The sequence below is a fragment of the Cuculus canorus genome, chromosome 1, assembly GCF_017976375.1.
Source record: "Cuculus canorus isolate bCucCan1 chromosome 1, bCucCan1.pri, whole genome shotgun sequence".
Classification (NCBI taxonomy): Eukaryota; Metazoa; Chordata; class Aves; order Cuculiformes; family Cuculidae; genus Cuculus; species Cuculus canorus.
This window is the reverse complement of record NC_071401.1, coordinates 103215502-103239643: the sequence shown is the minus strand read 5'-3', so window position 1 is coordinate 103239643 and position 24142 is coordinate 103215502. Positions and strand designations below refer to the sequence as shown.

The following is a 24142-nucleotide window of genomic DNA, read 5'->3' as shown; positions in this document are numbered from 1 at the left end:
TTTGCATCATTTTCCCCTTTTCCAATTAGTTTTAGATCTAACAGATGTCATATCTGTAGGCATATGAGGTAGCATGTTTGTGAATAGCAGACCTACTGAACTTCAAGCAAATTGTACTGTTGTGTCTTTTCAGAAATTTTCTTTTTTTTTTAACTCACTGGTTTTGAAAAGTAATCCATCCTGCTTAAGATTCAGAAAAGGAATGGAATTGTTACCAGAAAATGTACTTCAGCCTGAATATCGGGAATGTATAGTAACAAGAAACTTCATAAGATCTCTGGTTCCTCTCTGCTGACCTTAGATAGCTTGGAAAGGACTTTCATCTTCTAGGTCCAAGCTGAATGGCATTTCTAAATGCTGTGAATAAGAATTCTCTGTCTCTTACTGCTCTGAATATCCATAGTATTTAATATGTTGTGTTCTGTAGTGTTATGAAATTAATGCAGTCACATATATCTATGTGGCTAGTTTCTGTACTCACATGGGAGAGGTTTGGGAGAGAAATACATGGTTCCCATCTGCTGGTTTCTGGAATCTTGATGTAGCGGTCTTTGGCTTGTATTTCCCCATTATATCTATTTGGGCTCCAGGTGTGAATAAGAAAAAATAATTTCTTTCTATCCCATCTTGTAATGCTGTCAGATGAATATGAATCTCAGCTGTCTGTAATATATTACATAGAACTTTTATTTTCTTTAGCAATCATTAATACATCTATAGCTGTGAACCTATGCATATTTTTGGCTTTTCGCAGTATATTGTATCTCCTGGAATTTGAATTTTCTGCATGTCATTTTATAACCAATAAGTGTTATTATTTACATTTTCTTTCTGGACGTTTTTGTATAAAATGCTGTCTTTTTTATTATTCCTAGCCAGAAAATACCTCATAATTTTATTTTGAAAAACTGACGTTTTGATAGAAAAAAATACTTAGTTAAGTATTTTTAAATTATTCTTGGTTTGCTTTTCTTTTCTTCATAATACTAGATATCACCTTTGATTAATAATGATCATATATAGGCTTTATTCCTCTTATCTGGGTGTCAGCAGTAATTGGAATCCATATCCACATCCTACCTTGCAATCGTGCTGCAAAAGGCCAATAAATTCCCGCTGAGTGTGTTACTTGTTAAATTTAGTGCATTACATTCTGGGTAATGAATAAAAGCAGTGGGCCGTTACTGTCTGGTTGGCAGAGGAGCAGTAAGAACAGCCAGACTCCCCTGAGGCCCTGAGCAGGCTTAAAACTGTGACAGGCAGAATCAAGGGACTCCCTAAACATCACAGTCCAGTTTGTCTCTTTTGATTTCCTTTTTTTGCCAAGATTTTAGAGGAAATGGAGGGAGGTGAGGTAATCTTCCACAGAAATACAAAATACACTGTGTTTGTGTACCAGTACTCCCTAGTGCAGCTATTTTTCCTAGGCAAGTGTATTTAAAAGTAATATATCTGTGTTAAATATTAGGCTGATGACAGGTTTGACTTTGCTTCAAGCGATGCATGTATCATACATATATACACACTGTAATGTAAATATAGATCTATTTGTAAAGATATACAGATATACAAAAACTCTATACATGTAAATGTATGATTATAACTAAACTGTGTTAACCCTCTGTTGCATTGTTGACTGATAGAAATTAACCCTCAGACTTCTATTTTTCATGTCTCGGCACTGATCTGGCTGACACAAAGAGAGCTGTGTGTCTGTAACTGTGGTCAGAAACAATCTGTACTTCAGTCCTGAATGTGGACTTGGTAAGTTCTTGAATTTCACCTGGTATGCAAATTTTTGGTGTTAAAATAATAACAAATGGTTAAATAATGTTATGGAATAACTGAAGTAATAAGAAATAATAGTCTCTGTGAAAGGATGCACAAACCTATTTTGATGAGACTGGTAAAGAGTTTCTTACTCTTTCTGCAACTTCCTTTGGATTTTGCTGTGCCTCTGGACAGAGAGAATATGTGAGTCTTCCACTAAGAAGGTGATGTGGCCAAGAGCCCAGCTGAAGTGCCTCCATACAAACGCACGAAGCTTGGGCAATGAACAGGAGGTGATGGAAGCTACCATGCTACTGGAAAGCTATGATCTGGTTGCCATCACTGAAACTTAGTGGGATGAATCCCATGACTGGAGTGTGGCTATTGATGGCTACAGGGTGTTCAGAAGGGACAGACCACAAAGAGGGGTGGAGGTGTTGCCCTCTGTGTCAGGAAATGGATAGAATGTGAAGAGCTGCCGTTGAGAGGTAGCCACAAACAGGTTGAAAGCTTGTGGGTGAGAATAAAAGACCGAGGAACCAATGGGAACTTTGTGGTTGGTGTATATTACAGGCCACCCTATCAAGGAAAGTTTTCTTCCTCCAGCTGCAGGAGGCTTCATGGTCACAAGTTCTCATCCCACTGGGGGACTTCAACTATCCTGACATCTGATGGAAAAGTAGGACAGCAAGTTGTAGGAAATCCAGGAGAGTCCTAGATACAATGAAGATAATTTCTTAACCAAGCTAATAGACACTCCCACCCTACAGTGGGGCATGCAATACTGGACCTGATGGTGTTACAACAAGTGAGTTCATCAGTGACCTCAAGATTGGGGGCAGCCTGGGCTGCAGTGATCATGCTCTGGTGGAATTCAAGGTCCTGAGGGATATGGGGACAAGGGAGCAGAACAGAGCTGGCAAATAGTTAAGGGTGCTTTCCATAAAACACAAGAACACTCAGTCCTCAGATGTAGGAAATCAGGCAGGGAAGGGAAGAGACCAGCATGGCTGAGTTGAGACCAGCTGGTCAAATAGAGGAGTAAGGGGGAACTGCACAGACAGTGCAAGCAGGGACAGGAAAACTGGGAAGAGTATAAGGGATGCTGCCTGGTTGTGTAGGGATGGGAACAGGAAGGTCAAGGTTCAGCTGGGGCTGAACTGGGCAAGGGAGGTGAAGACTAACAAGAAAGGCTTTTACAGGTACGTCAATCAGAAGAGGAACCTTAAAGAATGTACTTCCACTGGTGGAAGAAAATGATGGCCTTGTAATAAGAGATAAGGAGAAGGCTGAGGTACTCAACAATATTTCTGCCTCAGTCTTTGCTGAAAACCACTCTCCTCACTCCTCCTGGGTCAATTGACAACAAGATGGGGACTAGGGGGGTAAAACCCTCCCACTGTAGAGAAGGATCAGGTTCATGATCACCTGAGCTACCTGAAAATATATCAGCCTATGGGAACTGATGAGATGCATCCCAAGCTCCTGAGGGAATTGGCCCATGTGGTTGCCAAGCCACTCTCTATGGTATTTGAAAAGTCATGGCGGTCAGAAGTTCCATGGTGACTGGAAGAAGAGCAACATTGTGCCCATTTTTAAAAAGGGTAGAAGACATGACCTGGGAACTTCTGACCTGTCAGACTCACTTTTGTGCCAGGGAAGATCATGGAACAGATCCTCCTAGAAGCTATGCTAAAGCACAGGGAGGACGGGGAGGTGATTGGTGGCAGCCAAAATGGCTTCACCAGGGGCAAATCCTGTATGACCAACCTAGTGGCTTTCTACGGTGGGGTAATCACAGCAGTGGACATGGGAAAACCAATGGATGTAATCTATCTGGATTTCAGTAAAGTGTTTGTCATGGTCTCCCAGAACATCCTTCTCTCTAAATTGAAGAGGTATGGATTTGATGGGTGGACTGTTTGCTGGATAAGAAACTGGTTGGATGGTCATATTCAGAGAGTAGTGGTCAATGGCTCGATGTCCAGATGGAGATCTGTGACAAGTGGAGTCCATCAGGGGTCCGTATTGGAACAAGTGCTGTTTAATATCTTCATCAATGATATAGACAGCAAGACTGAGTGCACCCTCAGCAAGTTTGCAGATCACACCAAGATGAGTGGTGCAGTTGCTGCACCAGAAGGACGGGATGTAATACTGGTGTACCTGGACAGGCTGGAGAAGTGGGCCTGTGTGAATCTCATGAGGTTCAACAAGGCCAAGTGTAAGGTCCTACACCTGGATTGGGGCAAATCTCCTGAACTGGAATTGCTGAGTAGCAAATGAATTAGGTTTACTTGTCATGCAGATCCCAAAAACCTATATGTTTCATTTTCAAGTAAACAAAAATCCAACAAACAGAACAAAATTATAAAAGAGATGTTATCTTAGCCTCAGTCAGAGACAAAGATATTAATTCTTCGGGATATTATTGGTGTGGAGTTGCTTTATGAGTCCTTTCTGTAAGGAAAAATTCTTCCTCTTATCCTTCAAGAGCAGGGGCAGATTTCAAAATTTACAGAGGAAGTGTAGGATGTTTGGATCAAATCCACCACAGGATTCAGGTTATATATCTTCTTTTCTAACTGTTCCTGGAAACACCTAGCATTAAAGTGCAAATATTCAAATGATCCACTAAATTGATGCCTAGTCTCAAAGTGCTGGAAGTTTATACACACTTGCATTTCCATTAATAAAGTTGTTTATACAACTGTAGTTCTGCTTCTGAACATATCTTAACTGTGTTGAATAGGAAGCCAACTTGACCAACTTTGGAAACTATGGAGTGGGTGGTCTTGTCTCTATATTTCTTGCAAAGCCTGTTTTGATATGCATAGCACACCTAAGCAAGGAGACTTCTGTAAAACACAGGTAGGAAGTTTCTAGGGGAACATCAGTCTCATCGTGTCCATGAATAATGCTCCAATAGTCCTGCACAAGTACTCTTGAGCAGCATGTTGCTTCAGGCAACACAGCAGGAAACTCCTAGTAAAACTGCAGCTAGTGGAGATGCATGGGAAAACAGCATCTGCTTCTATTTCACCTCTTATAGGAATTTAATTTTCGTTGTTTGATATCTGTGGTTTTAGTAATTGTAGTTTAATATTTGCTGAAATATTTTTTTTGCAGTGAGAAAATTTTTAATAATAAGAAAACCTGACATAAGAAGATAAAATGTGCAGGTCTTCATCCTCCATATCTACATGTAAGGTGTATTAGGGTGTTTCTTCTTTTAAGGGCTTTGAAGAGCCTAAGTTTAAACTCAGATAATTTTGTTTCACAAAATGATAGATTTGGGGTAGCTGTACTCTAGGACTGTACCGTATGTTCAATTCTAGAAGTACCTGTGTTCAACAGTTCAAAGTCATGAAAAGCCTCTGTCACCAGAGGGAAGAACAAAATCTTCATACTTCAAGGCAATGCATCAGCCCAGGTTGACAGAGGTTAACATAAAACTTTCCCAATATGAAAAGCTCTGTTTTGTTTTAGAAAACGATAATGTTCTGATATGGGTGATCTCATACAAAATTAAATATTTGGTGACTTCTGATATTTTAAACAAGAACATGGCTCATGCTGCTTCTAGGAAAAGCCCTTTCCTGAAATTGCCCTGTTTATTATCCTAATTTAATAATAATATAATCCTGGTTCTGTCTGGCAGTCCTGTTAAAAATTAAAAAGACAAATCAACATTTCTGAGACACAAACACATGTTTATGGACCTTACACATAGAGAGAAGTTTTAAGATCAGTTCTTTAGAGGGATAGTTCTAATCTTCTGACGCGCTGCTGTGGAAAGCTTACATTTTGTTAGAGAAAGAAAAAACATCCTTGATTATCTCCTTGTTGAATGAAAAATAATGCAGATGAGTCCAGGTCCTCTAAAGATATCCTTGTGAATCCTCTCAGAAATGAAGCGAGGAATATCTGCTAAATTCTGAATAACTCCACATGTTTGAGGACTCCAGTCCTGATCTCTGGTCAGGCAGTGGTTTTCTCTGTGCCAAGCATTGACATTTGTTGTTGATTGATTTTTGTTTCACCTCCTTATGTTCAACATTCCTTCAAGCTGGAATATTTAGTTTAAGGCTGTCTAGGTGCCATGGATAGAATAATCTTTAATGTTCTTACCATCAGAAATTCTGTCGGAGCAGATCTAGGTGCAATGGTTGTTGACTGGCTAGAAGTGGTTTATATCAAGTTATTAATTTTTGCAGAAGGTTTGTGGGTTTTATTTTTCTTTTAATTTGTGCTATTTCACGCATTTCTCATCTCTACTTTTTTTCCGTTGCTCTGTGGGCAAAATAAACTGTGACAATGATGTCTAACGTAAAAGCTTTCTGTTAATGTGCTGATTGTTTTAAAGGTCCGTTATGTGACGTGAGGAATTCATGTTTCTCAAGTACTTACTTTACTTTCTGGACAATGTGTGCCAGTGAAGTCTGTATAAGTAGAGCCAAACCAATATATCTGGAGAAGTAATCAGTCACAGTACTGCATTTGTGTCCTTTCCAAAAAAACAAGTCTCTTGCTTCTGCTGCCAAGATCTGGCAGGTAACTTTGAGGAGATTAATAGCCCTCGTGATTGTTGTTATTGGTGCCTTTTTCCCTTTCTAGCCCTACACTATTACATTCCAAATGCTTACTTACTAAATAGCCTGAATGTACTGAAAAAAAACAGACTAGCATACGGGTTGCTGTGATCTGACCATGTATTTGTTTACAACTTTATGTTCTTCAAGGTACTAGGGGAACAAAGTACTCAAGGGACAAAAATCAACTGTTCTTTCAGAGGCAGTCCATCAGTCATATGAAGGTTATTTCAGTCCTGCCAATATGGTAATGTATTTGCTGGAAGCAAATACTTATTCACCATTGATGAAGGTGGAGCTGAAGTTACTGGCAAATTTCATGCATTAATTTCTTCATCTCTAACTTGCTTTGATCATCTAACATTGCTGCCAGGATAGGATCAGACTGTTTTTATCATCAGCCTTTCTTCTTAATTTGGTGGTTGGTTACCAACGCTATTCTAAATACTCTAAAGTACATTCTCCTATTAAAACTCTTGTGTGATAAGGTCACAGTGTGGGAAAAAAATAGACAAAGTCATATTATTTGGATCCTAGTTGAAAAAATATCTAGTGACCTGTGTTCTGTTTCTTGTTAAATACTAAAATAAACAAATATGCGCTGAATCAGTAAATAGGTCTGTGCAAGTACTAGGAACTCCTGTTCTGTTTCAGTACACTTTTTTGCATGGCTTTTTGGTGTGGTAAAAAAAGACTTTGGTCTTCTGGAAGCTTTTGTGTAAGCATATTTCCTAGGCCACATGAAGATGTGTCTGTGGCTACTGGCTGAATAGTTAGAGAATAATGTACCAAAACAGGTGGAAATACAGTGTCTGTGCTATTTTAAATTAATGTATTTTTCTGGGTGCTTTTCTTTTCCACCAGACTTTACATATTCAAATCATTGAGGACAGTCTTCAGAACTTTAGCTAATAGTATAGTATATTACTTAAGGATTTTCTTCAAACATTTATTCATGCAAAGATAGTAATGTCTTTTGTTTCTTTGATATTATTTCTGAATCTGTCTGCATCCTCTATTTTCTTATTATTTTGTCTATATCATGGCCCTTAATAGACCTTAATGGCCCTGACCAGCCTCACTTGTAGCCCTCATCCACATCCTCATCTGCTAACCCACCAGTTATATAGGAGTTCATGCCCTCCGTATGGATGAAACTCTTGAAGTTGGGAGAACTTTTGGTGCAGAGTTTTAGTCCATCAAAAGGATGTTAAAGAAGCATTACCATCCCCAGAGGGTGATGGAAACAGCTGTGTGTGGGTTCTTTAGGAAGGGGAGTTGGCCAACAACATTTTCAGAGGTAATTTGGCCTCTAAGAACTTGTTTGCAGAGAACAAATTTTTTTATCTGTAGGTGTCTTTATTAAGGTCTATAGAAGCACTATGTGTTCAACTCTTCTTGTATACCAGTCTTTGAATCTTGTACTGAGCAGAGGAAAAAAGGAAACTGTCCTCCTATTTTTATTAGGTTTTCTTCCCTTTTTTTTCATGGAAGTTCGGAACAGCACAGGAAATTTGTAGTGGAGCACCATTTTAAATAACTTGCTTTTTTCTTACAGATTTTTTTCCCATTAAATATAGCCTCTGAGGTATTTTAGAAAACTAGAAAAATAATAATTCATTTTGTTTATAAGAATATTTGATAGAAGTCTGAAAATGTAAAACAGAGTGGATCAAAAAGGAATACAAATTAAGAAGTGAGACATTTTAATAACTCAGAGAATTGCTATTATCTTACGATAAGTTAAATTCTTCTTTGACAATTTTAAATACAATCTAGTGTAGTTAAGTACTTGTTGGCCCCTACTAAGAAGTCCAAAGAGTTTTATAAATAAAAACAATACAGGCAAGGGTATGGAGGGAGTTCTCAATAGTGGAAATTCTAGATTGTTACAGCCTGTGATGTCAGAAGAGATGGAAACCCTCCCTCTAAAGAAACAACGCTCCCTGGCTGAGTAAACCGGAAGAGGAAAGTAGTAAAGAAGAAACTGTGAAAACCGGTATTTGGACAAGTGTCTAAATATACCTCTGCAGATTAATTCAGTTCATGGCTGTAGAGAAAACACTGAAGAGTTCTGATACAAGTTTTGCTGGTTTGCAAAAAAATGAGGGGCTGAGTGTCCTAACAGAGAAATCACAAATATGTTTTTTCATGGATACCTATAAAATCATCATCATTGATGTTGCTAATGATTCTTCTTCCAGCTAGTCAGAAAGAGAAAAGCACAGCAAAAAAGGAGATTGGGGGGTTATGCAGGTATCAAAAGGAAGGAGGATGTTTTAGCAAGAAGGGGAAAAGAACTGAACCAGTCTTTCTGAAAAATATAAACATAGAATAATAAAGTAAATTGACTAAAAGCTGGGAAATTCTTTGTGAGATACTCTTGTTGAAAAATTGATCCATCTAAACCCAGTTTTCCTACTAAGTTTACTTTCAAAAATCAAATGTGAGTCCAAAAAGAAGGACCAAGTGTGACAAAGTTTTGATCTCCTTTGGGCATGCCAGGCATCATCTGTAGCTACAAGTAAATGGTATTTTAATTAGTAAGCAGTATGTCAGCAGTGTCTTTAAAAAAATACTACAAGCAAATGCACATCTGTATATGCTTAGATGGAATGCGTGCTTACAGTTTTTTTTACTATCCATAGTTACAATGATGATGAAGGTATATATAATGGAAATTATAGTTTATCCCTCAAAGATAATTGTATAGAGTGAGTTTGAAGGATAAGAACAAGGTTAATTTGGGGAGAGACAGAACAATGTAGATATCAAGTTTTGATCTGAATCTAGCCAACTCTGTCAGGAAATACCTGATACACTAGGGACAATGTTTTGGCTTAATTTCTTTTCTTCTGTACAAAGAGCTTTCTCAAAGAGGAGAACAGCAATGAACTGGGAATAAGTTTAGTAATGGGAAGCTTCGAGTGTTTGCAAGAGCTCTGTAATCTTTTTTCATAACAGACAAGGAGCTGAGTTGTTTGATTACTTGATCATGACAAGATTGTTAATGTGGTTGATTTTTATTTATTTCTTAAGCTATTATTTGCCTTATGGAGATCTATGAGTGAGGCTACCCACCAACTTGAAATACAGAGAATATAACTTGAGAAATATCAAATACATGACAGAAATAGTCTGTCCAACATGATTTTATTATCCTGACACTTTATCACAGCATATGCTCAGCTATAGATCTGGATGTATGATATTGTAAATACAAATGTTTTCCACTATTTTTTCCTGATAAAAATATCTAAATCTATGAGGGATGCTACTGGTGAAGCCTAGGTGATATCTCAAATTTATGTATTAATAGTAGTTGTTCATTAACAAAACCCTCAGTGTGACATTGTGAGTGTAAGTGAAAGCTCAGTTTCATCACACCGTAATCCGGAGACACAGATGATCTGCTGAGCCATTGCTGTACATACAGACCAAGCTGTCTGATCATGTAGTGAATGTTTACACCTATTGTCCAGATTCCGAAAAGCATTAAATCACAACTAAAACTAAATTTAATATGTTCTCTTGTTAAGGTGTATGTTCTTATTTGGGAGAGTACCCATTTCATGAGACGACATATTCTTGAAGCTTTGTGGTATACCATCAATATTTGAACATCCTGCCCCAATAGAAGAGGATGGACCATCATAAAGATGGTTCATATTCAAATGATAAAGCCTTCTTAAAGTAGAATTTCTGATTCAGTAGGAGGCAGGAAAGACATGTTTGAAACATTTAGTATCCACACTGAGAAAATTTTCAAGTGGACTGCCAATATATTAGATTGTCAGGAAAAAAATAGTAATCAAGTGACAAATCTTGAGATAAATTCTTGAGTTAAATAAGAAATGAAGAAGGGTATAACCATCCATCACAATGCCGGCTCTTCAAAATTTTTGGACATGTTGATGGATATAATTAGTATTGAGCGTGCGCTTGCTGATGGGTAAAAAGGAGAGCAGAAGTGAACGTTTTTAAAAAGAGATATAACCAGGTGGTTATACTGGGGGAAACTAATGGAAAGCTTAACAGAGTAAAAGAAGAGGAAAGTGCAAAAGAACAAAACATTAGAAATGGACTTCCACTTGCTGACTATTATAGCAAAACTAGGAGTAATACTGAAATATGTAATTCATAGTATATGCCCATAAAGAAAATTCGTAAAGAAAGAATAAATAAATACTAAGGCTCTGGTGAGTGTACAAAACCACAATGCTAGATTTTTTCATTTGCAGGTGGAAATAACCCTCCCTGTATAAAGTTGCTTCACATCCCACAAGTTAGCACTTCAGAATACCAAAAGCGTTATACAAGATGTATTCTAACAGAAGACTCTCCTCTTTGAAGTATATTAGAAATGCAAGCATGTGGAAATGGGTCTCTCTACATCTGCTGGGTGCTTAAAGAACACTTTAATAACTGATTTGAAATTGGTGACACTCTAGCAAATGGGATTTACAAATGTTAGTAGTTAATTATATAGCTTTGACAAACTCTTTAGTGGAAGACCACCTCCCAGCATATGTTGGGACTTCTGAAGTTCACTACGAAAACTTCCACATCCAATTTCAAGCTCTACTTTCCTGTTTCAGCAGCTACTTAATATGGAATATGAACAGATGTGATGGGACAGCATGTTCTGCTGGTGTTCAAGTCAAGGGGATGCAACAGATATTGAATGAAATATCAACTATTTTGGGTAAATCATATTAAAAGATCTGATCAAGGCTCACTGGTAACTTTTTCTTGTTTCTTTCGTCTTTTTTCATGTTTTCTTTTTACAAGGAGTCATAAAATGTATGTAGTTGACTGACTATTACAGAGATTCTTTCTTTAAAAAAAAGATTATTTGCATGGTTTCTTAGGAAAAGTTTAATTGTTAAATTGCTTAAACTCTTCTGCTCTCTTCCATAGGATCATGGTAGCTGTACAGGCTTCTTGCTGTTTCCTGAATTTAACTTATCCTAAGATAACAGCCTGTGTTCTATAATGAAGGTCTAGATAAAATCTACACTTAACTCAAGTTTATGGCAAAAAACAGCCTTAAGAAAAATGACAGTGAACTGCATAAATCTTGATTTTAAATTAATGTCAGTGGAGGAAGGAGGTATGGTACAACACAACTTGATGAAACACGCTTTTTTTCAACCAACAATGCACTTCTCCCTATGTTTTTATTTCTTCCGAGAAACTGAAGGTTGCATGGGACAGCTGGTGAAATAAAAGAGGTGTTTAAGGCATACCTTACTTTTTTTTTTCTTCTATCGGCAAAAAAAAAGAACAGTGAAACTCCTTAGTTTTTCATGCACATTATTTTTATCATACAGGATGCTAACTTTTTTGTTTGTTTGTTTTTTCAACCACTCCATTTTCTAAGACTTTACTTTCCTCTGCTCAGGGAAAGTAATTTATAAACAACACGTTAGCAATGAAAGAATTCTTTTCATCTTTGGTGTGGGTAAGGCACATTAAAAAAGTATAGTAAGCATTGTTATGTCCATCATATAGGCAGAACTTCTGCTGCACCACAGGGTTAAATGACTTTCTAGAAGGCACACAGAAAAGCAGAATTAGGAGTGGAAGACAGCCACCCACAATTCCAAGGATAGTTTCTGTCCATTAGTGCTGTAGTTCAGAAAGGTAGGAATAAGAAATGTTACACCTCTCCTCTGTAAGACGTCGTAGATAAGTTGGGTTCTTGTTGGTGTCTCTCCTGCTTGGCTCTTTTTAAACTTTTTTAAACATGTGTGACAAAAAGCTAACTGTAACATCTTTAGAAACTGATACCTTAAGTTGCTTGTACTGATGCTTTTAGTAAAAGATGAATTTGGAAGATCCCACTGTTGAGTTTTGTCTTTGACTGTACCCAAAACAGTAGGTAAGGTCTCCTCCTAAGCTTCATTGACATGGAAGAGAATAAAAACTTTGTAAACACTGTTTTGCCTTGTACTTAATGATTAAAGTGAATATTTGCAGGCACCTAAAAGACAACAGCTAAACAAAAAACAGTAAACCATTTTTCATCCTGAGGAAATTTGCCTACTTTCTGTAACAGAAAGAGTAATAGTAGTTGCTACATACCCTGATTTTAAAGAAGGCTTTTGTAGTAGTTCATGAGATGTCCTCACAACAAACCAGGGAACTGTGGTCTAAATGAAAAAAAATTACAGGATTAAAATAAACTGCTCAGGTAGCTATAGTCTAATAGTTCATAGCTCACTATCAAGATGGAAGGCTGTTTTAAGGATATTTCTGCTGTTTCTTGTCCAGCTCCAGGTAGGTAGGGACTGCTAGAGTGCTGGAAGACAGGGCTGAAGCTCAAAATGATTTTGATAAATTTGAGAAACGACCTGGGAAAAGAAAATAAGATAAGCCTCAATAGGGACAATTGTAAAGTGCAAAGTTTAGGCAGGAACAATTGGCCATGAAAGGCAGGAAGGGGAACAGGCAGGTAGAGCATCCATGAAAAGGGACCTGCAAATTGTTGAGGATAAAACCACAAGTAAATACCATTATGCTGTTGCAAATCAGGAAAAGATGCACCAGGGTGTATCAGCAGACTTGATTTATAAGATATATGCATTTTTCAGAACAGGAAGAACCGCAACTGGATTACTGTGTTCAGTCTTGGGCATCACTCTTGAAGATCACTTGAAGGGAGTCTGGAATAGAACAAGGAAAATTAAGAAGTCCAGATTACTTTTTTTGCAGGATGAAACTATTTAGTTTAAAGAAGCGGAGTCTGATGAGAAACATGAGGTTAATCTTTCAGTATGTTAATGTCTAAGGCACAGAGGAAAAGAATGATCTGTTCCCTATCTTCATGACAGATATGACAAGAAGTAATGGACTTAATTTTCAATAAGGAACCTTAAAGTTAAACATTAGCCAATCTTCCTGTCAGGAAAGAAAGTAAAATGCAACAACAGCTGGCTTAAGGACATTTCATTGCTGAATGTGTCTCAGGACAGGTTATTCATCTATTGTAACCCTTTATGAGGACTGAGGAGGGGACTGGGAGACTCCTGACAGTCATCTCTGCCCCAAGCCAATGGTTTTGGCATGAAGCATTCTGAACATAGAGGTTGTGAAGTCAAATTAGTACAGGCCCCCACATAGCGTAAGATCTGGGGTTTCAAGATTTCATAATCTCATTAAAGCATAAAATGTTTATGCATGTCATGCCCTTAACTAAACATATAAAACTTTCAGTTGATTTTATTGATAATTCACTGGGTCTGCAGACAACAGGAAATACCATCACAGAGGTGTTACCTGTGCATTTCATCCTGAGTAAGGAAATCTGCTGTGACTCCAAGTCATGGGAGCATTTTATGAGGCATGGTTAGGGTCCTGCCTTTGCAAAGAGCAAAAGTGAACAAGGTCTTTCTGGACTTGTTTATAATTAGCTTTGTTCAAGTATTTCTTCGTTCAAGGATGACTTTAGCTTAATTAAAATATAGCAAGTATAAACTATAATCAAGAGCAGGTAAATTAATACATTGCTAATCTAAAGCCTGCTGAAGCAAGTGTAGTTTTTCCCATTGTCTCTGTTTTGATAGGTGTCTACATGGTCATATTTCACTGGAACAAGTACACAAGTAGCTTTAATATGCTTCCATCAGCTGGATTTGGTACAATAGGTTATTCCTTGCTTTCCTTGGACTTCACTGTAAACAAGCTGATTAAAGCTGGCTGAAAATCTCATGCTTTATTTTTAATGTTCAAACACAAAGAAAGAATTTGTCTTGGTTTAATCTGCTGGGGCACTGAGTTTTGGAAAAAAGCTTGTGTGCAGAGATGACAGGACTACTAGCTACCTTAATCAGTGGAAGGTGAGGAGGAGGAACATGCAAAGAATGCCTTTCAGAAGTAGATTAACTTTTTGCATACATTTTCTGTGAGAAATTTTAATGCAGTTGTTATTGAACAAATAAATGGGAAGGTTCTTTTTGTTCCGAAGGGAAGATTTTACTCATTTTCACAGATAACCAACCTCTTGCTATAAAATAAATAGGTTACTGTCAGGACTCTCTTCATAGCATTGTTTCGTTGGTATGATTTAACATGGTTTAGGGAGTGTTAGGAATGGTTGGACTCGATGATCCAATGGGTCCTTTCCAACCTTGTGATTCTGTGATTCTGTGATTCAGCGAAAAACAAAGGATTATCTAAAGGAGGATGGAAAGGAAGTTGATTCTGAGTGAAGTTTCTGAAATAAGCGTGAGCTGCGTTGCCAAGATGCAATTTTTAGTACATACATCTGACAAGATATTTCTTGTTCCATACTTCTGTGTGGAAGTATAGTAAATATATTTATCACAGAGTTAATAATGCACAAAGTTGGTCTAATCTGTCTAGTATTTTGGCATCCCTACACTGTTACTACACGCTGGGTTTTCTCCCACTGCAATAGTCAGTTCTTACTCATCTACCTTCTCTTTGTTTAAGCTGAATCAGATCAGTCTATTTTCACCTAGACTTATATATAGGGATAACTAACTAACTTCTTGGGAACCTTGAATTTCCTTATTTCTGGTGAGATAAGGATTCAGAAAACTCTACAGCAGGAACATATGGGCAGGTACCTATGTGTATATGTTGGCCATCACACTCAGATTGTTCATTAGCTTCAGATGAAAGGCAAGAGTTTGAGAATTGAGTTTGCAAGGGTGTGAAGAAGCAGACCTCCATTTTATGTTATACATCTGTGTTTGTTTCCAGTAGTAAAAAGAGTTGGGCAGTGTTTGATCCTGTGATATCAGTGATGGGCTACGTTCATATTAAGAGCAACAAGCTGGCTCCAGATGGGCTGGATTATTGCCCCAAGTGAGAGAAGCAATGAAGAAGGAGGCCTCTTGCAACAAAAACCTGAGCAAACAATAGGTGCTTGAGAGGACTGAAAAGAAACATGTTTCTAAAAGCCTTTTTTGGGGACCGCAGATATCATAGCATGTTATGAAGTGTTTTTCAAAGTATCAGTGAGGCAATGTGCAAGGTATTTCCTGCAGCATTTAATCACATGTAGATTAGATCATTACAGCTGTACAAAGGTATTTCATTTTTACCCTTAAACAAAACTTAGTATTGCTCTTGGGCGGTGGACTCCAAGGAAGTAAAAACATATTGCGGAATAATTCCATGAAAATACATATCAGTATGAAGGCATTGTCAGCTGTCATTCCAAAACTCTATTTCACAGTGAACTTTGTGCATATCTGCAGAGGGTATAAAATGGAAATATAGGGAATACAATTTATTAAAGCCAAACTGTGCCAAGCATGTATGCCTTGTCATCAATTCCACAACAAGGAGTTTTGCCCTTCCACTTATGCCAAATGTCTCCATTCTGGTGAATAACATCATATATACAGTGCTGAGTTCACTCTAGTTTTCCTAATGAAAATTTCTCTGCTCCCTGTGCTCATTTCTTGTGCTAAAAGAGATGTTTGCAGAAGTAGAACTGTAACTGCCAATTAGCTTGATAACTGGTCCTGCTTCTCACACAACCCAGTGGCTGAACAGCCGCATATCAACACATCCATTATCAGTAAGAGCCAGTCACTATTTTCTCAGACTTGCTGGGTATGCATAGAGTCAAGAGCAGTGGACCCTCAGGCATGCTGGAATGGGACAGAGCGGGTGAGATCAGTCTCATCTATCTTCAGAACACGTTTGCACAGCACAAGGGTGTATGACAAGAGCAGTGGGCTAGATCGTGTCTAAATGTCTGCTCTGAAGACACCTCCATAATCTCCCAACACAATGACATGATGATGGTTTTGCCTCTCTGAAAATGAAGCAATGGACCACTGCTACTTATTACTGAGCTGCCTTCCTTGAGATTTGCATCTGAGTGAGCAAGATTTGAGGGAAAAGAAGAAGAAATGAGGAATATTTGACCAGTCTCAAGAAGTCAGAGAGAAAGAAGAACAGAAGTTAATGGGATTTCTTTGAGGTGAGAATTTAAAGGGCTAAGAAGGCAGCAGCAAAGTTTCTGTCAACTGTCTCCATGGGAAGGAGGAAAAGCTGTGGGAACACAACAGACTGTGTCCTTTATACGGAGATGGAGAAGGGCTGTGTGTGTATATGAAAGCCTCACTTGTTATAGAGCTGCTTACTTGAACCCTGGATGTGCCATGATAGTTGATAGTCAGACTGAGCAGACAGCTTTATGGAAAGAAGAGCTCTGTAGCGTCATATTTCTCCTCATCTTCAGGCTTCTTTGGCATGTGATAGCAGCTGTGACATAATTGCTCCTCTGGCCCTGGAGAGCTTCAGTAGTTCTTCTCAAGAAGGCTGCCATTTCCTAAATCCCAAACAGTCCTAAACCATTTTTAGTGATATTTCAAAGACATCAAGAGCAGTGGCCCAAGAATCTCATTTCAGCCCTTGAGCCCAGCTGTGCTTTCTGCCAAAGGCTGAACAGGTATAAGAGACAGTGATATTGCGTCGCTGCAGACAAAACCTTTTGTGTTTCACACAGATTTGTTTGAGTGAATAAACTGTCACACTGCATTCTTGCACAGCTTTTATTTCATTTTTTGGTTATTCTTCATTTCAATATTAAAATTAGTTAGGCACTTTACACTGCTGCAGAAAGCAACATTTCATTTTTTGACCAGAGTATTTTCACAGTAGGACTTCTGTGCAGTACAGTTGCTAATCCTGTGTGACAGCTCATACTTATTTTTCCTCCTTATGGAGTGGACAAAGCTTCAAAAAAGGATTAATAAACGAATGTTCCTACCTAGAACAGTATGAGAGAACTTTCCTTAACTTACAAAAAAAAAAACCTTTGAAATATTCATGTTGCATTTCATAGACTGCCCATGAAACATGCATAAAATTTATACAAGGTACATGAAGAAACACATAGCATCGGAAACTGGATTCTTAAATTTAAAAGACAAGTCTTTATCTAGCAAGTAAAATAAAAATCTGGTAAGAGCGAGACACATCTCTAGTAACTGTCATTTCGGAGAAAGCTGGCTGCTGGCTGCTGCTCTCTTTGCAAACCTAACCGAAGCCATGCCTTCCAGCCACCAGAGAACTTTCTCATCCTTCCACAGGTGCTATGTATTATATAACATGCACTAAAATACCAGGTGGAGACATTGTCTAGTAAGCACTAACCTAGTTGTGAAAGACCATCAGCTTCACTTCCTTCAGCCAAATGTAGTTGCTTTGCTGGTTAACCAATCTGTTGAATGCCCAATTGTCCAATAAAAGTCAATATCAGTCAGGATAGCACCTGATAGGTAACTTTCCAAAGTTAGTATAGTATAAACACCTTTGCCATGCTCTCAAAATAAACCTCATGGAAAAGATTATCTTGCATATTTAGGACAGATTCTTCTGAGAACTTCAGAAACAGCAGCAGAGCAAGAGCATAAGTGATCCTGTGCTCATTCGAAAGGGTAGATTTTCTCATGTGTCTACTGCCAAGGTATTCTCACTACAGATGTCCCATGCTGACATCTTTCCTAACGTCTACTTCTCTTGCTGATGGATGAATCTTTGTATTTTGCCAGATGTTGCCAAGCAGTGTAGCTTAGCTGATCGTCTGCAGCTGACCCTGAACTTTGGGCAATGACTTTAGGAGAAGTCATCTCAAGGGCCGTTCTGCCAGCCATGTTTGTGCTTTTTCCCCTTGTTGTGGCTGCAGATGGATCAGTCCCTGCTCTGTGACCTCTCTGCCTTGGCTTCAGCAGGCTGGTGTCCTGTAGCCACCCTGGGCCCTGGCAAAGCACCATATATATCTCCAGATGCTCTTGTGTTGATAACCACATATGTGGCACACAGCACCAGTTCCACTTGGGCGGCTGCTCTGAGTAGGGGTACTGCCAGTGCAGGAGGAGGAGATGGATTATGACATGACGTGGCAAGAGAAGAATCAGGGGAACTGGTAAACATATGTTTTGCCTGTCTGATGCTATGGTTTGCAGTATACAGCAGGTGAGATTCTACAGTATTGATGGGCTGGTAGAGGGAAAAGGAACACAGAGTATGATCATGTAATGCTTAATATCAAGAAAATCCCTACAAATATGGAAGCAATTATTTGTACTGTGGGTGTGAGCCAGCTGGCTGTGTGGTCATGGCTGCAGCCGAACATTAAATATGCAGCAGTTACTGAGCTGCAGCTCACCGTGAACGATATACCTCTCCATTATCCCTTGTTCTGTAGGCAAGATGATAAAGCAAAAACATAAAGGGAAGGAAAAGCTGAGCTGAGTATGCAGTCTACTCAAATGCTTTCAAAGGAGTGCATGCCAGTCTGTTTTTGGCTTCAAACATTTTCAATTTAAAAGTTAGATTTTTTCTCTTATGTTTCAATCAAGAAAAAATATCATAGATTTAGGCGTATGCAGGCAATTCCAGGCTTCCTCCTAGATGTCTTCAGATACATACATACAACAGCATATGAAAGTTTACTATGTTTAGGTGTAAGGTGCAGTCCTCTCTGCATAATAAAAGTATTTTCCTTATGACAAAAAATATTGTGTACTGAAGAACATGTATCTCTTTTGTTTTACTTAATTGATTTCTTTTCAGACCAAGGCATTGCCTAGATTAAGAAAATGATGTATGACATTTATCTTAAAAACTCTTTATGATAAAACATAGTTTTAAAAAAGACTATACAGCACAATGACATGGATTTAAGTTGTACTACTTTAGTTACACTCATTCAGAATATAGAGTTATAGTTGTGGGAGAAAAGCATAAGATAAAGAGAAGTGATGATGGTAGGATGATGTTTTCTGGGAATTTTTGTGCATTTTGTGGTTTTGTTTTCTCTCTTTGTAATAAGCTCAGCCATCACCAGGACACGTTATAACAGTATGTGATCAATTTTCTAAAATTTTATTAAGTTTTAAGATTACTTAAGTCTGAATGTCACACATCTGTCTCAAAAGCTTTACATTTATCTTGATAAAGGTAATGGTTAAATTTAAGAAGGGACAGAATTCCGTTTCTCAAATTTTCATACTGTCATCATTTTATACATAATTAATTTCAGTGGCTCCCCATGTGCTTTGTTGTGCATTTTATTTATTAATTTTAAATTACTACTACTAGCGTGTTTCTGGCTGTCACAAGGAATATATACATCTGTAACAATGTTATTAATCCATAACATTCACAGAACTCAAAATTATGTGATATTTGAAACTACTGACAAAGCTCCAGTTTGAAATAAGTGAATATTTATGGGGGAGGCTTCCACCACAGATGATAGTTATCTGGTTCTTACACTGAAATTTAGATAAATTACTCGAAGGCAATGATATTAATACCCTGTTTAACCCATGGTATTCCATACAGACCCCAGTGCCTTTCCTATGGCAAGGCACCAAAGCTGAAGGCAAGAGCAGGCAGGAAAACAAGCAGAGCTGGCTGACCTTGTAGTGGTCAGATGGAGAATGGGGGCAACCAGGAATGTATGAATGGGGGCTTGCAGCAGAGTGTTTCAGAGACGGGTTGGGGAATAAAGGCCAGCCATGATCTCAGTGGGTTCACCCCTTGTCCTTGCTACCTCCTTAGTGAGATTGGAACCCAACCAAGTGGCTTCTCCCACAGCTCATGTCAGGGTGATCACAGAGTGCAATAAAGCAATTGCAGGTGCTCAGCTGCAGTGAAAAAACTGCTAATTTTGTGACACCCTTCCTGCTATCTTTTCTCAAAGCATGCAAAGTCTGGGCTGTTGGCAGGGCTGCTGTTAGCATCAGTGATAGTGCAGGTGCTGTATAAGTGTGGGGTCAAGAGTTGGTCCTTTTCTGGGGTCTCAGCACGAGTCAAGTCTCCAATCAGCTTTTAAAAGACTGACAAATTAAAACAATGCTTTTCTTTCTAAAATGTAATGTGTGCATGTACCGTGTTTGCTGGTTTCTCGCTATTATTTTGCTATGTAGTATCCAAGTTATGGCAGGACAAGCACTGGCAAGAAAATTTTGTTTCCACTTGCATAATTGTAGGAGTCATGAATTGGTGGAAAAGCATATGTTTCTTTTTTTTTTTATCTCAAGGGAAGCTCTTTCCTAATGTCCCATCTAAAAAATCTATGGCAAAGATCCTAATGATTTCAGAGGAAACTGGATGGGGCCCTTATGAGACTCTTAAAAACTTCCTTTAAAACATCTTTAATGTGTTTCTGTTTCAGTAATGGCCCTTCTGATAGCTTTTGTCTTGACTAGAAATAAGTATTTTAAATTACCCTTCGTGAAATTAAGATTGTTATAGACAAATAGAAATTAGATGATCTTATATTTTTTTCTGTCAATAGGTATGTCCTTTCCCCAGGTGTCTGAGTTTTTTAAAAAACTACCCTTCTGACGCTGCCAGCTACTCTGTCTTTTTTGTTTGTTTGTTTTGTTTATGTCATTGAATACTGATTGGCTCACAATTTATCCACTGTGTGTATCCTCTTGAGAACTCAACCCTTTCTTAAATAGCAAAGTAAAAAAAAACAGTTGAATCTGTGACTTTTATGTAAGGTTAACAGATAAAGATGTTTAAGTCGTAGACTGCAATAGTACCTCTATTCTGCAGTTTAACATTGAGACAATAATTTGGTCAGTAGCTGCCTACGGTCTGGGCTATGGTGGGGCATAGGTATATATTCCGTACCCCCAAAGCATGTAAAAGTTTACAGAGTCCCTAATTACTCTATCTCTTCCTGTACACTAAAAGCAGCAATTTTAGAACTTCAACTATTACTGTAGGAAAAGAAAGTCAGGAAAGAAACAATAATGTAGGTAAATAAGGAAAAGAGGCTAATTTTAAACAGTTTAATATAGGTCTTGGGGTCTGGTGAAAAAAGATGGGCCTTGTTTCCTTATCTTTCCTTGTATGAAGTAGTCACAATAAGAGTTGAAAACCTGGTGTTTCCCCTCTCCTGGGATTTACACAATCATATATATAATCTTCTAGCCTTTGGGTATGACTACAAATTTTTTTTGGTAACCTGAGACGAGTAAAACCAATAACTACATAGAAGGAAATAAAATCACAGACAGTGAAAACTTAAATACAAAAATTCGACTTGTAGATTGGGTTAAAAGGTAGTTGGATGTTCTTTGAAACGCTCCTACTTGGTGTTATGTTTTAAGACTGAACTGATCCATTTCCATATGACAGATGAAATTGATCAGAAGCATATACTTGCCCGGCTGTGACCCTGGGTCAAGTGCCAGATGAGTGTGTTGAACAGACTGTGTCTGACCGTGGAAGCCTTGTGCAAGACTAGCTCTGTCCTTATCCCTGAAAGAGGCTAAGAAGCAAAGAGCAGGTGCTTCATCTGATGGTGTCTACACTGTGGACTAAACAGAAATGGAGGATGTGTGGCTGTTGAATTTCAGGAAGTAGTTCTACCAGAGAGTTTGAAGAAACCTAAATGGGCATGGTGTTATTGTAAGTAGGAAGGTGAGAGTCAAGCCCTGCTTTTGATTATACTGCAAAAAAGTTGGTCCAGAACAACTCCAGCATAAATACTAACCACATTCTTGCTCTCTCATGCTTTCTGTAAAACACTTAGGTCTTTATCTCCATCTTTTTTTTTTGCCTTCTGATGGAATTTTTGTTTTCTTTGCTTGTTTTGGATGTGGAATACACTAGGAGACAGAAATTATTTATAGAATTAGGTACTGGATCTGCAAGTTTCTAATTCTTTCGAGTTTGCTTGCTTTGCTTTTTTAGTACTGAATTGTCCAAACATTAATTCAATGTTCTGAACACATAATTTTACATGAACTTCAAAGACATTTGCACAGTTCCAGCCAAATGAATGTTACATTTATGTGACTAATAAAAAAAAAATAAAGTGTAATATTCAATTGTTATAGGCGTGTTGATGTTGAATTCTTTACTGCCTGCCTTCACAAGAGATCTCCATTAGAGAAAAGTAAGCTTCACTTCTAGTTTTAATACACTGAAAATACAAATTGGAACAGCTGGTCTCTCAGTTAATGGTTTCCAGATGTATTCCATGATACCGTGGATACAGGATCAGCTTAGATGGAAATCAAAGTTCATCAATGGTGGGCATAAGAACATGGTTAGGAATTATAGAATAAGATCGGTATAAGCACCAAATTCTGCTCTAAGGCAATGAAGTAAAGGTCCTGCTGTTGTTTATAGGATTTAGGGGAGGGCTATTGAACCATTCACCTCAGTGGGACTTCATGCAAGCACAACTGTGCCCCCATGTGGATATCAACATAGTTTTAGAGCTCACACCACCTCTTTCAGACATACTCAGACCCCAAAACTCTTTCTGGTGTAGGTAAAGGTGGAACTATGTCTGAAAATTTCTGCTTTGAAGAGCCATTCAGGCATAGACTTTGCTCTGCACCCTGGAAGCAGCTGAAAGACAGAAGGCTGTTATACAAAGAGAAGTAGGGTTTTTATTTTTTTAATGGCTGTACTTGTGTTCCACTTTAGATGCAGATGCTGGTGTTCTTTTTATTTAACCAAATTCTTTTTTTCCTCTAACTCACACCCTATACTTTCAATGGCTTCTGCTTCATTTTTTAATAAAAGCCCAGCTGCCTCTTGTTTTTATGTGTCATTGTTGATGTATTACCTAGTTATACCTCCTGATAATTTGCTTGCTGGGGCTTTATAATACCCAGTTGAAATAGTTAAGGAATATACCACTTTACAGAGCAAGACCTATTTAGCTTCCATTCCATATCACTGAACACTGTTGCCCTTTGAACAACTTAAGCTTAAAAATAAATCTAGAAGCAGAGGGTATGACATTAAGTTAAAGTGTGAAACAAGACCTCACCCTGGAATTTAAAAATACATATAAAAAGAAATTCACTGGGTGCTGTGACAGTCCCTGTTAACAACAAAGTGAGGATGAGATGAAGCCCACCTTACATCCTTGATAATGTGCATGACTCTAGTATCAAGTTCCAAAGTCTACTCCCCTTATCTTGACATCTATGGCTAGATGAAAATAGCAGCTGAGGTTTTGACTGAAAAACCCTCCAAATTGGAGCACTGTAGGAATGTTGTTAGAAAAATCTCAAATCTATGGTGAACCATCCTACACTACTGTCTTTCAAAGGCCTTTCATTTAAGTAAAGAGCAAAGCTGTGAGCATTTGGAAAAATCTGCCGGGAGAGCAATTTCTATTCCTACTACAAAGAAGGAAAGGGAGAAAGCCCCTTGCCTTCAGACTTGCAAGCTTAAAAAGAGCCTAATTAAACTAAATCAAAATGAGAAATATGAATAAGTGTGAAAGAAATTAAATATTTCTCTTTGCTTAATAGAACAAGTGTCATCATTCTCAGCCTGTAAACTTTCCTTTTGAATGATCTTGTTTTCATATAAAACTATTCAATTTCCAAATATAGATAAATAACTAGTGGCAGCATTCTGACATGCTCTTTTTTTTTTTTTTTTATCCTAAGCCTAACAAGTGAGTGGCAGTGAATATGAGAGCTTTTCTTAGTGAGCCCAGAGGGACTGGGTTTTCAAACTCAGCAGCTTTGCTGAAGTTCCTCCAAAGCAGTCCATCTAAAGTACAAAAGAGCTTATGGATTCAGTTTAGAACAAAACTGATTTCCTTACCTGGTTTATTCACAAAGGCTTTATCCTTGCTCCTGTTGAAGTAATTGGCAAAGTTCATGCAGATTCCTGGCAGAGCAAGTTTGAGCTTTAACATAACCATCTGTCTGTAGTTACATGTGGGGCCTGGTTTGAGCGTGCCGTGTTCCTTGGGAATTGTAGCAAAGCACAGGTGTGACTGCAGCATGGTT

At 38.1% G+C, this 24142-nt stretch overlaps 1 protein-coding gene across 1 annotated transcript; it reads left to right on the top strand.

The window, feature by feature from the left end:
* The first annotated feature begins 1715 nt into the window (after positions 1–1715).
* Positions 1716–4130, top strand: LOC128852309 (uncharacterized). Its single transcript, XM_054068157.1, has 2 exons — positions 1716–1764; positions 1966–4130. Exon 2 carries the CDS (start codon positions 3436–3438, stop codon positions 4054–4056), a length of 621 nt encoding a protein of 206 aa, XP_053924132.1. The 5' UTR covers positions 1716–1764; positions 1966–3435; the 3' UTR covers positions 4057–4130.
* The last annotated feature ends 20012 nt before the right edge of the window (positions 4131–24142 follow it).

What these genes read in the sequence shown, in the direction of transcription:
- LOC128852309 (XM_054068157.1), top strand. Translation starts at nt 3,436, where the DNA reads ATGGAACAGATCCTCCTAGAAGCTATGCTAAAGCACAGGGAGGACGGG.